The sequence below is a fragment of the Phalacrocorax carbo genome, chromosome 5 (assembly GCF_963921805.1).
Source record: "Phalacrocorax carbo chromosome 5, bPhaCar2.1, whole genome shotgun sequence".
Taxonomy (NCBI): domain Eukaryota; kingdom Metazoa; phylum Chordata; class Aves; order Suliformes; family Phalacrocoracidae; genus Phalacrocorax; species Phalacrocorax carbo.
The window spans coordinates 59,355,469-59,369,999 of NC_087517.1; the positions used below are offsets into that span (position 1 = coordinate 59,355,469).

A 14,531-nucleotide genomic window follows, 5' to 3' on the forward strand; every position below is an offset into this window, starting at 1 on the left:
CAGCCAGATTCCTCTGAGCAGTGTATTTGAAACAACATTTTTGTGTACTTTTTAAAACACTACAATATATTGAGACATTAGGAAATTCACTGATACAATAGCTTTAAAAATAGAATACCCAGAAAGATGGTAGTTGTGTTCATGTTAGTGAAAGAAGAATTCAAGCAATATCCAATATTATTTTTGATCTCCTCCAAAAATTATTCGATTTAAGTGCCAATTTCATATGCTAAGAAGAAAATAAGATGACCAGCAGGGAGAAGTTAGTGCTTACTAAACAACTTTGTTCCTCTACAATATATACTGTTCCTGTAAATTCAGTTATTTGACATTTATTGAACTGCCCTCATACAAAATCCATGTACATAATATTTACAGTCTACTTTTTAAAACACAGTAACCAAACTAATATGGCACTAGATAAGAATTTACATCCTGAGATTTGTAATGCATTCAGATGTTAATTATCTTTTCCAAAAAATCCTATAGTCTATTAAAAACTGTTGGTTTTAGGGGAGGAAGGAGTTGTCTGCATAATGTTCAAAGCATAATGAAAATGTACAGATTTAATACCTTAATCTGCATTGTACTCAATGGTGATCGAACAAAATCAGTTATTCGCCTGTTACTCTAAATAAGTCATAAAATGAGAAAAGATCTGATATTTTCTTGTGTGCTCTTCATCCATGAAGAACCAGCTATTTCATATCCATAATGAAAGCAATGACTAGCCAAAAGTGGCTTTAGAGAATGCAAATGCTCTTCTGATATGACTCATGCAGATATGCTTTTGTATTAGAAAGAGTTTTTGTGGGTAGTGGTAGTAAACTACATCAGCTTTCACAACAAAGCAGTCAGTAACATTCACGTGTTAAAACACAGCATGTGACTTTCGGTACATGACCAACTTTTAAAGTAGTGTAGATACCTTAATGAATTCAATTTTAAGACATACTTTTTTATTTGAAGAAAACAGTTACATATAATTGTTTCTGAGGCTAGCTTTTTTATTTAGTAACAGAATAGATTTTATATATATTACATAATATAATGTATCATGCAAATATATTACATAAATTATTTCCAGTAGCAACACAGCAAATTACAGAAACCATATCAAGAGAGTGAGTTCTACCAGATAACTTTACTGGCTAAGTCAGAAAGCTGAAAAACATCCTAATGATTTAGACATCAATGTAGAAATCCAGGAGAGAGAAACTCCTTCAAAAGGCAATTCAGAGTATCTAAGTTAGCTTCCTCCAAAACACCAGGGACACTCTCCTTCTGTGGGCTATAGAAAGAACCTAGGAAGGAAGACTTGTGTTGTCTGACAGAGCTTCTGGGGCAGTTCTGAAAGCTCACTTCTGGCTACCATAATTGGCACTCTTTCTAAACCTGATGAATACATATGCAGCCATCAGAAGATGAATTTCTGATTGGAATACAAATAGCTTCAAGGTCACTAGTTGAGCACTCCTACTGTCAACAAAAATTTTCTCAGAATAAGTTGCTTAAATGGATACATCATGTGGTACGTGTATTATGTCTTTATTTTCAGCTACTTAACTTGAATTCGTAAACTCACCTCCTGCAAAGTGAATACATCCTGTTCAGTGCAGTTATTCTTAAGTATTCTGTTTTTGAGCGAGAAGAGTTACTACTGATGGTCCCCAGTCCCAGACGTTGATAGTCTCTGAAACAGGCTCTTTCTACTAATTGCTCCATTGTTGATTTTTCTGATGCTTTTAGGGTACCACTTGTGTGCAGCTCGCTGTCATCTGAAACTAAAGTTAAAAATGTTTAAGAGTTTGCTATTGGGAAGGTCAGCAGTTACACAGAAACGATGCTATTTTCTTCGGAACAAAATATTAGTTTGTCTTACTGTCAGTGACAAATGACAAGAACTAATACGTATAAACCACAGTTCGTAGAAATTATAAGCAATACCATAACATTTTAGTCAGGAAACCTGAATATATCACACAGTTACCTACTGCGCTTGTGACGGGCATGGCTGATAACTGTCTTGCTAAAATCCTGGAAAAACTTATCTCGTATATTAATTTGAACTGAACTGAAGACAGATAATCTTTCTTTCAACAATTTATGAGAACCTGTTAAACTCAAAATTGCCACACAAAGATCTACACAAGACAGAATAATGAAAAACATGCACATAAATTCATTAAACCTCCAAGGTAAAACCGACCTCACAATTCTTTTAAACTGTCTTCAAAAGATAGTAACAAACTTTTTAAGCTTGGTTCAAATAAAAAAAAAGTTTCTGTGTCATAATTTTACAACAGATGACTCTTAGTTTCTTAATGTGTCCGTTTCCATGTCAAATAGCAGCTTTCTTCAGACATGCATGTCAGCTGCACTTTCCAAACCAGAAAAACCTTTAACTGTGAGAGATAAAAACCATGTCACAAGTTCAAACTACACTGAAATTCAAGTCAAGCAAGGTCTTTGTACAAAACCTGCCACCTGCCTGTTACTGACACTTCCAACTATTTCCAAATACTTCTTAAAGCAGATTTACTGTTCACAGCATCTATCAGTTACTTGCTACAACCCCAAGCATTGAAATACATGTGTATGAGGGGAAGTATTTCTTAATGAATGAGGCACTGAAAAGTATATAAGGATTTAAAATTAAAACAGGGCTTTATAAAACTGGACATCAAATTATCTTACAAAATCAAAATTATGATACAATTAAAATGTTCCTGGCAGTAGACAACATTCAGAATTTACAGGACTAGAACCCATTTACTTTTTTTTTGGTGCATCTTAGCATAAAAGCTTAATGAATAATTTTTTTTGCCACTGAAGCTCATCAAACAAAAACAACAATTCTCTATTTGACCTAAATAATAAAGAGTTTAACACTGTGGGTATCTCCTCTTTTTACTGTGTTTTGATATTTGTCATGGTAAGAAAGAAGTTACAAAACTTTTACAAGTATAAAGTGCACAAATGAGAAACAAATGTGTTTTAGAAATAATTTTATTTTGGCATACAGAAACTTGGTATTTAACAGTTTTGAATGGAAAGCTGTAACAGACTCAGACAAGATGAGTGTGCATTTTTTGAAATATTTTTTTCAAATGCATTTTTCTCTCATGAAAGCAGGTATATTGGTCATCAGAATTTGCAAAACATTTTCTTGTGCATAAAAAGCTAGACATTCTAAGCACTCACATCAGTGTCCTTAACCTGAAGAGGGACGTGAAGATGTTTTGCTCTCTCAAGTTTAAAATGGATTTTTTAAAAAATTTGATTTTGAAAAGAGGAGGAATAATCCCTCTATTTTACTGTTCCTGAGATAGATATGAGTGTTTGTAAAAGTGGGTTTTACAGTCTCCTTTTTTATGGAGCACATGGGTATGATCACCTACACAAAACAGAATTTAGTAGTGATGAGATTCTAAACTCTGCAAATAAAAAGATGCGGATGAATTGGAGGCAAATGAGGTGTTCATTAGCAACAACTAATAACCAGAGTACTGTGCCCAGTTTTGGAAATCACACTGCAAGTTATATGTGGACCAGCTAAAGAGGACTGGGAAAAGAGCAATGAAGATGATCAGAAGTCTATCAAGACTAATAAACAAAGAACTGAAAAAACTGCAGATATTTAATATCGAGAAAATAACAGAGAAGATAAATAGTCCATAAATACATTAAACACTGCAATCAGAATGAAGGGAATCATCTCTTCTATATGTATATGGTGACAGAATAAGAAGTGAAGGCTTTAAATTGTTTAGGCCTAAATATCAGAAAGACGGTTGTTTTTCTCCAGCATTAAGGATGGTTAAAGCATTACTACAAATTGCCTCGAGTTGTGGAAAACTTCATCTCGGAAAGCTTCTAAGAAAAAGCTAGGTAAACACCTATGAGGAACAGATTAAGTATGTTGATCTTGCCTTGGGGCAGAGAGAGGGAGTACACGATCTCTTAAAGTTCCTTCCAACCTTATCTTTAACATTTCTTTTTTAAGTCAATGCATCACCTGCTGCAGATAGTTCCTGTTTGATGCACTGTTGATTAGCTGCATTGTTTCCTATACTTCAGTTTTTGAGACTTGCAAACAAAAAGTCATTCATAGCAGTCAATATGAAAGAAATTGCAGTGATTTAACAGCAAATTTCCTCTGGCTATTTGTACTCTGTCTGAAGCAGAGTTACTACTGTTGTCAGCTGACTACACCTGAGGTGTCAGTGCAGCACAGAGGGAAAAGCAAACTGTCAGATTTTGATCACCTTACAGGTTCCCAGTCAAAACATCTGCAAAGCAGCAGGTAGGAAACCTCACGATTTATATTCTCATGTTTTTGTTAGGGGAGGAAAAAAGTGACTATCACTAATGTTTATATAACACCTGTGTTCATGGAAGAATGGAGTTGTTTTGTACATCACCAATACAAAAACTCCTACATTTTCTTTAGCATCAAGAGAAGTACTGATACGCAGGTATGATTTTGTACTTGGAGTCTCTGAGCAAAGGACACAAAATCACCCCAAAATCACACAGGTACAGCCTGCAGAATTGCTTCTGACCCAAAGAATCTGCAACATCAGAATGCATACTAACTCCACACTTAAGGAAGATGCTGGAAATTCAATTAAGAATGTAATTTTTCAGCACTGTAAAGATATTCTGTATTTTGTAATCCTTTCTTTTTGCCTTTTTTCCACCACTTTTATCTGGAATGAAAGAAAATAATCAATATTTTTAGCTTTACTGCAATGGCTTTCTTCCATTTTGGAGGGAACAGAGACAGTGCAGTAACACAGTCCTGCTTCAGACAACTTATCTGCCCGTAAGTCACGTAAGTTGCCTGCATCATTTACCAAATATTCAAAAGAAAAATTTGCCTTGTTTGAGGTTTTGAAGAAATTATTAGTGTTTGATAAACACGTCATTATCTGAAATGCTTGATTTTTTTTAAAAAAAGAAAGAACGGTATGACAAAACAATACCTGTTTATGTACAGGAGAATCTGGTTCCCTCTAGTGGTTTATTATAAATTAGCACTGGTCCAGATAAGGATATACTGACAGCAGCACATGGTAGGAAAAGAAGTATTTGGAAGAAAGTCAAACTCCACACCATCACATGAACCATACAGAGTGCCCAAATAATTTTCTACCTTCCGTCCCCAAATCCTTTCAACCAAAATTTGGAAAAGAGGTTTTTTCAGTAGTAATGACTTCTGCTGCTTTCAGAAATCATTTGGCACTTCCACATCCACTAGTTTCCCCGAGTATTTGCTCTTTCTTAAATCTCACCAATTACTGCTTTCTCATTATAGAATAATTGCAAATGTCATGATGTCTAAAGACAAATGGAAGCTATAGCATCCTTCTGTGCTGTTCCATCTACACTATTATACTGTAAAAATGATAAAACAGATACTATATGCAAATAGCTTGATAATTAAAAAACCAATAATCTAGTATTTTTCCCACTAAATGAAGTCAACTTCCTCTTTTGCCTCATTACCACAAATGAAAACACTTATTATGTACATATTTGAAACCTTTTGTTTTCCTGTCTAGGAAGACTACAATTTCTTCTTGAAGATATTACTTATTCAATATATTGGAATGGAAGCAAACTAGGATAGACTTATCAACCAACATGGAAAAAATTTTTTTACTATTACCAGAGATATCATCGTCTTCATTCCAGCCTGGGCGATTCCCTCTTTCTTCCACTATTGTGCTTGTCTTCTTCTTTAATAAATATTGACGTCCAATTGTCATCTTCCCAGCACGTTTTGCTCCTTTCACAATGCTTTTTGAGAAGGTACTATAAAGTCATAGCAAGAAAAATATTTAGAAATATGCATATGATTCTCCCTGATAGCATGTACAGATTTTTATGATGAACCCACTTGCCCCCCCAAATGTATTTTATAATTTTTCATTTAATATAATGAAAAAATTACAACCTCCAGAAAAATTACTTCCTATATGTGCTGGTTAAGCCACAATACTATATCTACTTTCAAACGCCACTTCTATTATTTTGAGATAAATTTGTGCCTAATGTCTAATGGTGATGAATAAGCAGCTGTCATCTTTCTTTTGGTATTTATATTTTACTAGCAATGTGATAAATCTACAGAGCTGACAAAGTAAAGGCAGGAAACATAAAAATTACCTTAAAGTATTATGATTCCATGGCTAGCTTGGGTCTACTTTCCTGTGTCAACAATGCAATAATCAACAGAGAATCACAGGAACTATCGCTCTGGAACAGACTAATGACCCATCTACTCTACTAAAAATTGATGTATAACATACGCTTCAAAAGAGGACCCAAAGCTCAAACTCTAGATTAAAAAATACTAGGACAATTGTACAGACTATACTAAGGGTAAAATTAATTGTAACCACATTAGGTTAGAAATGCACAAGAAATCTTTTTTTTATGTTGGCATAGTTCGCATAGCCGAGGGTGCTACTTACACTGTGTGTTTCAAAATGTAATGAGATGTTTGTTCAAATTTACTGCAGCCAGAAATGTAGATAAATAATATATTCCTATATCAAATTGACATGTATATCACTCAAATATACCTTTTATTCAGCAAATATAAAAAGATGCAGAATAGGAGTTATTTTGACTTTCCTGAAAACTGCTTGAACAATCTGCATTTCTGCGAAGCTGTCAGATTGTTCAATGTATTAGACTAATACTAAACAAGAACATCAGTAATAAAAGAAGAATAATGACTATACCGGAATGAAGTGTTCTTTTCTTTTTGTTTTGGTAAAATTATCTGTGGTGCTGTTTGCCCAGCAGCAAATGCAAAAGTGCTGAAGATAGATTGAGGATAACGGAACTTCATTAACTGTTTCTTAAATATTTCCACCACTTCAGGACTTACTTCTTCATCAAATGCTACTTTAATTAACTGCACATTAAAGACATATTAGGAACAGAAAAAAATTATAGAATTAAAGAAAATGAAAGATCCTAAAATATATTAGCAAAATTCCCATACTTATGCAGTACTATGCCCACCAGAATATACAAATATATGGAAATATATCTTATTGATTGTTGAGGAATATTACACAGCTTATTAATTTTTTATTTAATTTTTGCCTTTACGTCCTAGTGCTAAGGTATTTTCACTAAGAAGCATCTGGAATTCTCATAATATCAAACACAAAATATTTTGGTAAATCCAAGTATTAGTCCTGGCACTACGATGTCTACAACGGTTCAAATACTAGTCACATGGGACAGCTTAGCTTGAAAATATTCTGCCAGCTCTGCCCGTATACTGGGAACTAAAGTTGCTAATGCACTTCAAAGACTCTCATCAAACCAACAATTTCAGCATTCATACGTCACAGCCATTATACTTTCATTACTTAGTCATTCCAACTTTTGCCTCACCTTGCAAAGTATAGAAAACCGATAATAATAAAAATGTAATAATGAAATCTGATCCTTAAAAAGGAATTAACCTTGTGCTATTCAACACTGATCCATCCACCCCACTAAAAATACTTACTGAAAGTTTTTTTTGGGGGAAAAAAAATCCCATCCCATCATCCTCAGTTAAAAGGATGACAGTCAGCCATTTGTGGCTGGGGGCGGACGGACAGGACACCGAGAGAGAGAAAACAGGGAATCTGTAAAGGGGCCAAAGAGACCTTTAAGAATGTGCAAAAAGCAAAGAAATATCCTAGAGCTTTATTTCTGAGTGCATACCTATAGACCTTTTAAATGTCTTTGTTTGCCATCTAGGAGGATTTCATCACTGCTTTTTTAATTTCACTTGTTTTGTAAATACTTTCCACATGACTAATAACGCTGTTGTTCTAGGGCCTCCTTGAAAGGAGCTCTCGAATCTTAAAACTTCAAATAAATGTAACCCCTAAAGACATTAAATAGCATAACTGAAGTCCAAACCTTCTGGAAGTCATAATTAATAAACAAAGAGGAGGGGCTATTTCATGTCGTATTGAACTCTAGCTGTTACAAAGGGAACAGAGAGTAAACTGTTTGCTGATTGTTTTTGTTCTCATAACCTAATATGAAACTATGCTAAACAAAAGCAAAGATGATGTTTGACCAGAATCCAGCACTGCAAAGACTGAGCTGTGTCTGTATTTAGCACACCGCTGAAGCATGTTAACTATTCTGGTAAAATGATTTCTGGAAAATAAAAGTCTTCATGAAGTCATCTCAAAAGTCTGCAAGAACAACTTTGTTTTGGTTGTTTTACTCACTTGTATTCCTAATCTTATGCTTTCGAATAGGATATTGAAGAATGATTAATGATTACCTAAATAATGTCCATTATTGCAAGAAACTAGTAAAATGCTGATGATCTGTTCTGTTACGTTTTCAAATGTTATGAGTTATTGTCCTCAATGAAAATATACTTCCGCAGTCAGCCAACCCAACAAAATATTTCATATCTTAAGTACTGCAGTCTACTTACAGTCCATGATATAAAATTCTTTGCCTTCAACTTTCCATCCCTAGGGTTTGACCACAGTTAAGATCACCACCAAGAAAAAACATTTAGGGAAGACTTCAGAGACTTCATGATTCTTAATTCTTAAAAGTCCATCTCTGCCAATTGCCCTGCAGTACATGCTTCTGCCAAACGTGCCAAGGGGGATCCTAAAGAGAGGAACCTACCAGGATCTGTGCAACTCATACAGAAGCTCATTGGTTCTGGCAAACGGTGACTACCCTAAAGATTCGTGGAAGTGCAGCTTCCATGTGAGACATACCATGAATTTCTGCTATGGATTTTTACAGAAAGCTGGTAAAGTGACAGGGCTTGAGAAGAAAGCAATATTTATAGCTTTTCCATATTTATTCCATGTAGCTGGAGGAGAGAGAAAGCATGTTTCCACTGGCCTGGCTAGGCCTCTACTTACATTAAGAGATTTTGGACACAGAATAGCCCTTTTCTGGATCCAAAGCAGAAAGGTGAGGAAAACAGTGAAAGAGATCAAATATGAAAATGGCAACCCTCTGTAAATATCAGCTGGGCCAACAAACACCAGGGTTTCTATGAGAGGACTGCATTCTTTATTGACTCTACAGGGCAGAAAACTGGACTTTTCACAAATATCAGGACAAAGTGCTGCTCCTAAGTATTTTGAGCTGACCGTGCTGTCACATAAATTTTTACAATATTTCCTTTTACCTGAAAGGTAGCTGAAGTGATCTGCAGTCCTTCCTGCATACTCTGCTGCAGCTGGTTCTGTATAGTGATCTTCTTCTCCTTTGTAACAGATGCAATAGGAAAGCTCCGGATCACCGTCTGCTCTCCAACTGGGGACCACAAAATTGTATTTACAGATACTTGTTACATCACAGAATCAGATCTGGTTTGGTCACATTGTACTTTGAACGGACAGGAATGAGTAAGCACAAAGCAACATGAAAATAATGGTACAGAACTAATTTCAAGCAAAATACCTGAAAGTTGGTAAATTCTTAAAGTATTATTTGTCATGTGAATTTCTGCTTAATTTCATATGGGATGATTAAAAAATATTCTCCTTCTAAGTCTTTCTACATGATGGAAATGCACCCCCAAAATCTAGGTTGGTAGGGGGTGAAGAAACAATTTCAAGATAATTCAAGTTTCATATTGCATTATAAACACAAGTGAAAGACACTGATATCTTTACATATGACCATGAACTTTCCACAACAGATTTATACTTCTGAATGACAATCTGCTTAGAAATGGCAGATGTCAAAATGTGAAAAATTTATTATTCAGAAGAGCTGTTTCCATTACATGTTAAAAAGAATACTGAATTTATTAATAATCATTTTAGGTAGAATACTAACTCATGAATATTTTTTATTTAACACATTTCCAGTGGCTGAAAAAAACCTGTTCAATGAAAGGTTAGGGGTAGTTGAAGCTGCAGATCTCACACAGTATATGTGTGGTGAAGAAGCTTACAAATGTTGCCCTTTAAAGCAGTGTTATTAGACCAACTTTACAGGTATCTATGAAAATTACTGAAGTATGGTTAAAAGTGTCCTTATTTTCTGTCTCCAACTTTAGGTAGTCTGTAAAAGCCCATAATACCATGTGACAAGTCTACTGAAGTTTCCTCTAAGAAAAGTATGTCTTATGTTATATTACATAAATTACGGAAGATAGCACTCTAAATATCTACCAATATACACGAATAAACAAACATTTGGTACCTAATGCCTCATCTGAAGACGTAAGTTCTGGTTAAGTTAAACACAAAATCAAAATCAATCGTTGTCATATCTAGTGATAAAACCCTGTATTAAGAGATTGTTCTTATCTGAAAAATTATACGGTGAGGTATATACATTTTGATATTGATACTTGGGTAGGTGGATAAGCCAGTTCAAAGTCCTGCATATCCAAAGGACCACAATTACGACTGTTTAATTTTCCTTACCCAGTTGATCATGAGGAGTGCCTTTAAATATAATTCTGTAAGTGGTAAGGAACAAAGCTCCTTCAGCAGGGAGGATGTGAGGACCTCCAAGCAGTCCTCCTGTAGCTTCCTCTCTGCCATCAGGATCCAGTAGCACACGGAGACCTTCACAAACAAATTCTTCTCCTGGCAGTAAAGTTGGCCGTAGAATTTTGGGCTGATGCAAATAAATGAACATGTAAGTATAATGGCAATACCAGTGTTATATCTCTAGTCTAGTTACAATATTTGGCTTAAAAAGCTTCAAAACAAAATTGTTATGAGACTGAGTCCAAAGAATGGAGACGGAGTTAGGACTCAACTAAGAGAAATGGGTCTCAAAAAACAGTGGGCATGCAACAACTTGTTTATGATCAGAAGTTTGGCTCTACTAGTTTCGTAAGTTCATATTTCATGAGACCAAAGCCAAGTAAGAAATTTTCTTTCAACGTTTTGATGTTTCCTCCTAATGTTATGAGGTAGAAAAAGAGATGACTGAATTACATTATTCTAATACTTGTAAAGAATACAAATATGTTTCATAATACTTGCCTTCTGTATTGGTGGAAGCCGCCTACTCTCACGATGGACAGCCTCCAATGTCTCTATGTGCATTGCTACAATGCCTAGAAAGCAGTAACACCATAAATGAAGTCTCACAGAATATAAAAGAGAAAGTTGTAATCTAATTAAAACTCTGATATTCTGAAATTCTCAAATTTAAACACCAAGGGAATAATTATTTGAAATTCAATAACAGTTACAGTCTAGAAGAGAAATCTAACCTAACTTCACTGAAAGTAACTGAAACTAAAAAATGCATTTGTCTCACTAGAAAAAAATATAAAAGAAAAAAACTACAAACCACTTTTTATTCACAATTCTTACCTGGTATCATGCAATGAAGACCCTTGATGTGATCCTGTGTAACTCCACTCTCTGTGCAAACCTTGTCAATAAATCTGGTAATGAAGCGTACAACTGCGTTTGCAACATCATTGTTCTCAGAGTCCTCAAATCCACTTTCTGTGTCATAACTCTCTGCAACACTGCCTGCAATACTATGGACATAAATAAAAGAAATATCAAGTGTGAAAAATGCAGCTGGTGATGCACATGATACCTGGCTAGAGACAAACAAGCTGTGGGTTTTTTTTTTCTAGTAACGATACATAAACCTTGCTAAAAGCTTGGTACCACAATTACTCCGTATTTTCACTGTCATTAACACTGGCAGAACTGCATGGAGAACTTTCCCTCCATGATTCCAGTGCAGACAGGCCTACAAGAGAAAAAAAGCTGTTTCAAAGTGAGCTTTATGTCTTCTCTTCATAGAGTGAAGTACATTAGTTGCAACCCACAGTAAACAAATGTCCAGTTACATAAAGATATATTAAATGAATATTTTGGTTGCAGTGCAAAGCATTCAAAAGCTAAAATGACCATAAGAAAAGTTTTTTGTGCATCACATAGAAAATGGAAGCAAGTCACTGGGAGATGTACTTCGATCGTCTAAAAATGCCTCCCATTACAGTATTAAGGGACAGATTCATACACTGCAACATATATTGCAATATCTCTGCTGAGCATGTCCTAATGCCCGAGTTTAGAGGTGTTTAGTCAGCAGAAATGAGTAGCCATGGGGAATCTGATATTCATAGCCTGCCTATCTTTTACTTGATGTCAGTGTTCTCACATAGTGTTCTACAGTTTTATCAGGTGGGAATTCTGATGAATCATAGGTGATAATGAAGACAATAAAGAGAGGGAGGAAAGCCTGTTATGAAATGTCCTGGGTTTGCATGCTAGGGAATGTAACCGGTGTTATACTCCTCCTGCCTCCTTAGTAATTTAACCTTTGCCACAGCGGTTTAGCCCTTTTGCTTTTTGTGACCTCAGTGCCTCTCTTCCTTGCAGCTGTTGCAGAGAAACTGTGATTTTATGGATGCTATACAAATGCTTTCTTGATTTTAGGTTCATACACTGGTTTTTTCAAATTATATAAAAACTAACAGAGTAGTTTTTGGGCTGCTGTTTTCATTCTCATCATACCCTACGTTTGTCTACAACATTTGCATTACTAGATTAAAAATTCTTACTGTGACAATAAAATTTTTATGTTCCTTTAGATGGTGGTAAATTACTCCAGATTAATTTCTGTTATTTAAGAGGAATCGTGTTAGACTTCTGCTCTCCTTAATGAACTTGAAAAGAAGAGAGGATACTGAAATAATCTGGTATTTAGAGTAAGTCCTGAAAACTAAGAAGCTTTTGAAAACTGTGGCCCATCCTGACTGATTACCGCTGAACTTGTGTACCCACCTGTTTGTGACAATACTGTTGCTTCCACTCTCCCAGTCACCAGTAGCCGATGTTCTTAATAACTTGTTCTTACTTGTATCCAGTGGTACTAGCAGGTAGACCATGAGGTTAGCAAAATGAATTGCCTGACTGAAAACTGTGCTTTCCTCATTCTGGACTAGCTCCTGCTGCATTTGTTTATTAAGAGTTGGCCATAATCTCAACTGCTCAGCAGCGAGGTCCATTGCTGTCTTATCCTGGTCTAGACCTACAGAATTTTTCTCCTAGAAGACATACACAAAGGCATATAAAGACACAGAAGAAATAACAAAGTTATAACTTAACAAACAATGTTTAGTAAAAACTTCATTGTTTATTACACTTTTCCAGTTATTTAAATTCTATATTCATTTAAAAATAAAAAGAAAATAACCACACTGAATAATGTTTAAGGGAAGTTATGATTGTAGTGACTGAGCTTTGAAGGCAGTTTACTGAAATACGCAAGTAGCACAATGTAGACAGACCTAAATAACACAATTTCTTTCTAGATCTTTTTTATGGTATACAGTCTTCCAGGTCTCTTTAGAATGGTTTACCAATTTTAATACAGCAGCTCTCCTTAGCTTATCCACTTAGCTCACATAAGAACAAGCATAAATCAAATTGAAAAATAACACGCAGCTCATTGCTTGATGAAGGTGATATTCTCCAAATTCCTAGGATGTTCAGGTGAGGCGCACTTTTATATAAATAGTTTCCAAACCAGTTGAAACATTCATGTTTTTACATGTTGGAGTCCAATTCCAGCATTTGCTTGAAGCAAACTAGGTAGACGGCACATAGTCAAATTATATTATAGCCTGAGGAAATTAGAATAAAGGAATCTGGCAGCTGATATCAGTGACCTAATGCCTGATGTTAAATTATTAAAGGACTAGGTATCTTGTAAATGTTTTTTCCATACTAAGTTAAAGTTGAGTGAATTTTCCATATAAACATGTGAGGGTTAAAATAGATGCTTCCTTGTAAGTTCTACTATTCTTCACATTTTTCTTTACACAGTGTCAGATTGGAAGGGGCTCCCCATACACACTCCCACAGTCCCCTTCTCTTCATCCCTGATAGGTCTGACACGCCCTTTCCCTTCTTCATTCTGACTACATTTTTAGGAATATCTGTGTCTGTTTTACTTCCTCACTTTACAATGCTGTATGACTTTCAGTAGCATACACTTTTCAGTCACAATAGTTGATAATGATGTTTTCACACAAGAAGGAAGATTACAAATGGCTCTTTACTACGTGTAAGCGCTCCCTCTTAAAAAAAAGAAAAACTGACATAGACAATTTGTGTTTTGGAAGATCTGTCCAGTTTTAATAAAGCAGACTGAGTGCCATTCAACAGAAACCACCCTACGGTTTGGTAATAATCTAACACTGGACACTAGAGCTGCTGCTAGCTTAGGTTGTTCATATAATAGAACCGTCACTAGTTTCTATACATTAAGCTACTATTCTCAGGAAAAACACATACCCTGAAGTGTGGAATATGATACAGGAAGTGGAAAAATCATAAGAGCAACATCAAATTATAAGGCTTTGCAGATAAATGTTAATTTTTACTCTTCGTGTTTTTGTACGCTGTTTAATATGAGAAAATTAAAGAAAAAATACGTATAGTTGGAGAAACCATAACTTAGCTCTCTATAACTTAGGAGACAATTAAAATGTAAATAAAAATACTACCTTGATATTCGCTTTA

General features: G+C 35.1%; 1 protein-coding gene across 8 annotated transcripts in view; it reads right to left on the reverse strand.

Annotated features, from left to right (window-relative positions):
• SBF2 (SET binding factor 2) overlaps nt 1-14,531 on the reverse strand; it is a 288,417-nt gene that overhangs the window by 45,910 nt on the left and 227,976 nt on the right. For all 8 annotated transcript variants that reach the window (XM_064452705.1, XM_064452699.1, XM_064452704.1 and 5 more), the window contains 8 exons: nt 12,789-13,051; nt 11,355-11,527; nt 11,019-11,092; nt 10,449-10,644; nt 9,197-9,324; nt 6,756-6,931; nt 5,675-5,820; nt 1,586-1,784 (listed from right to left, as the gene is read on the reverse strand). In XM_064452705.1, the coding sequence (XP_064308775.1) occupies nt 1,586-1,784; nt 5,675-5,820; nt 6,756-6,931; nt 9,197-9,324; nt 10,449-10,644; nt 11,019-11,092; nt 11,355-11,527; nt 12,789-13,051 (1,355 nt within the window). The remainder of the gene's footprint in view (nt 1-1,585; nt 1,785-5,674; nt 5,821-6,755; nt 6,932-9,196; nt 9,325-10,448; nt 10,645-11,018; nt 11,093-11,354; nt 11,528-12,788; nt 13,052-14,531) is intronic.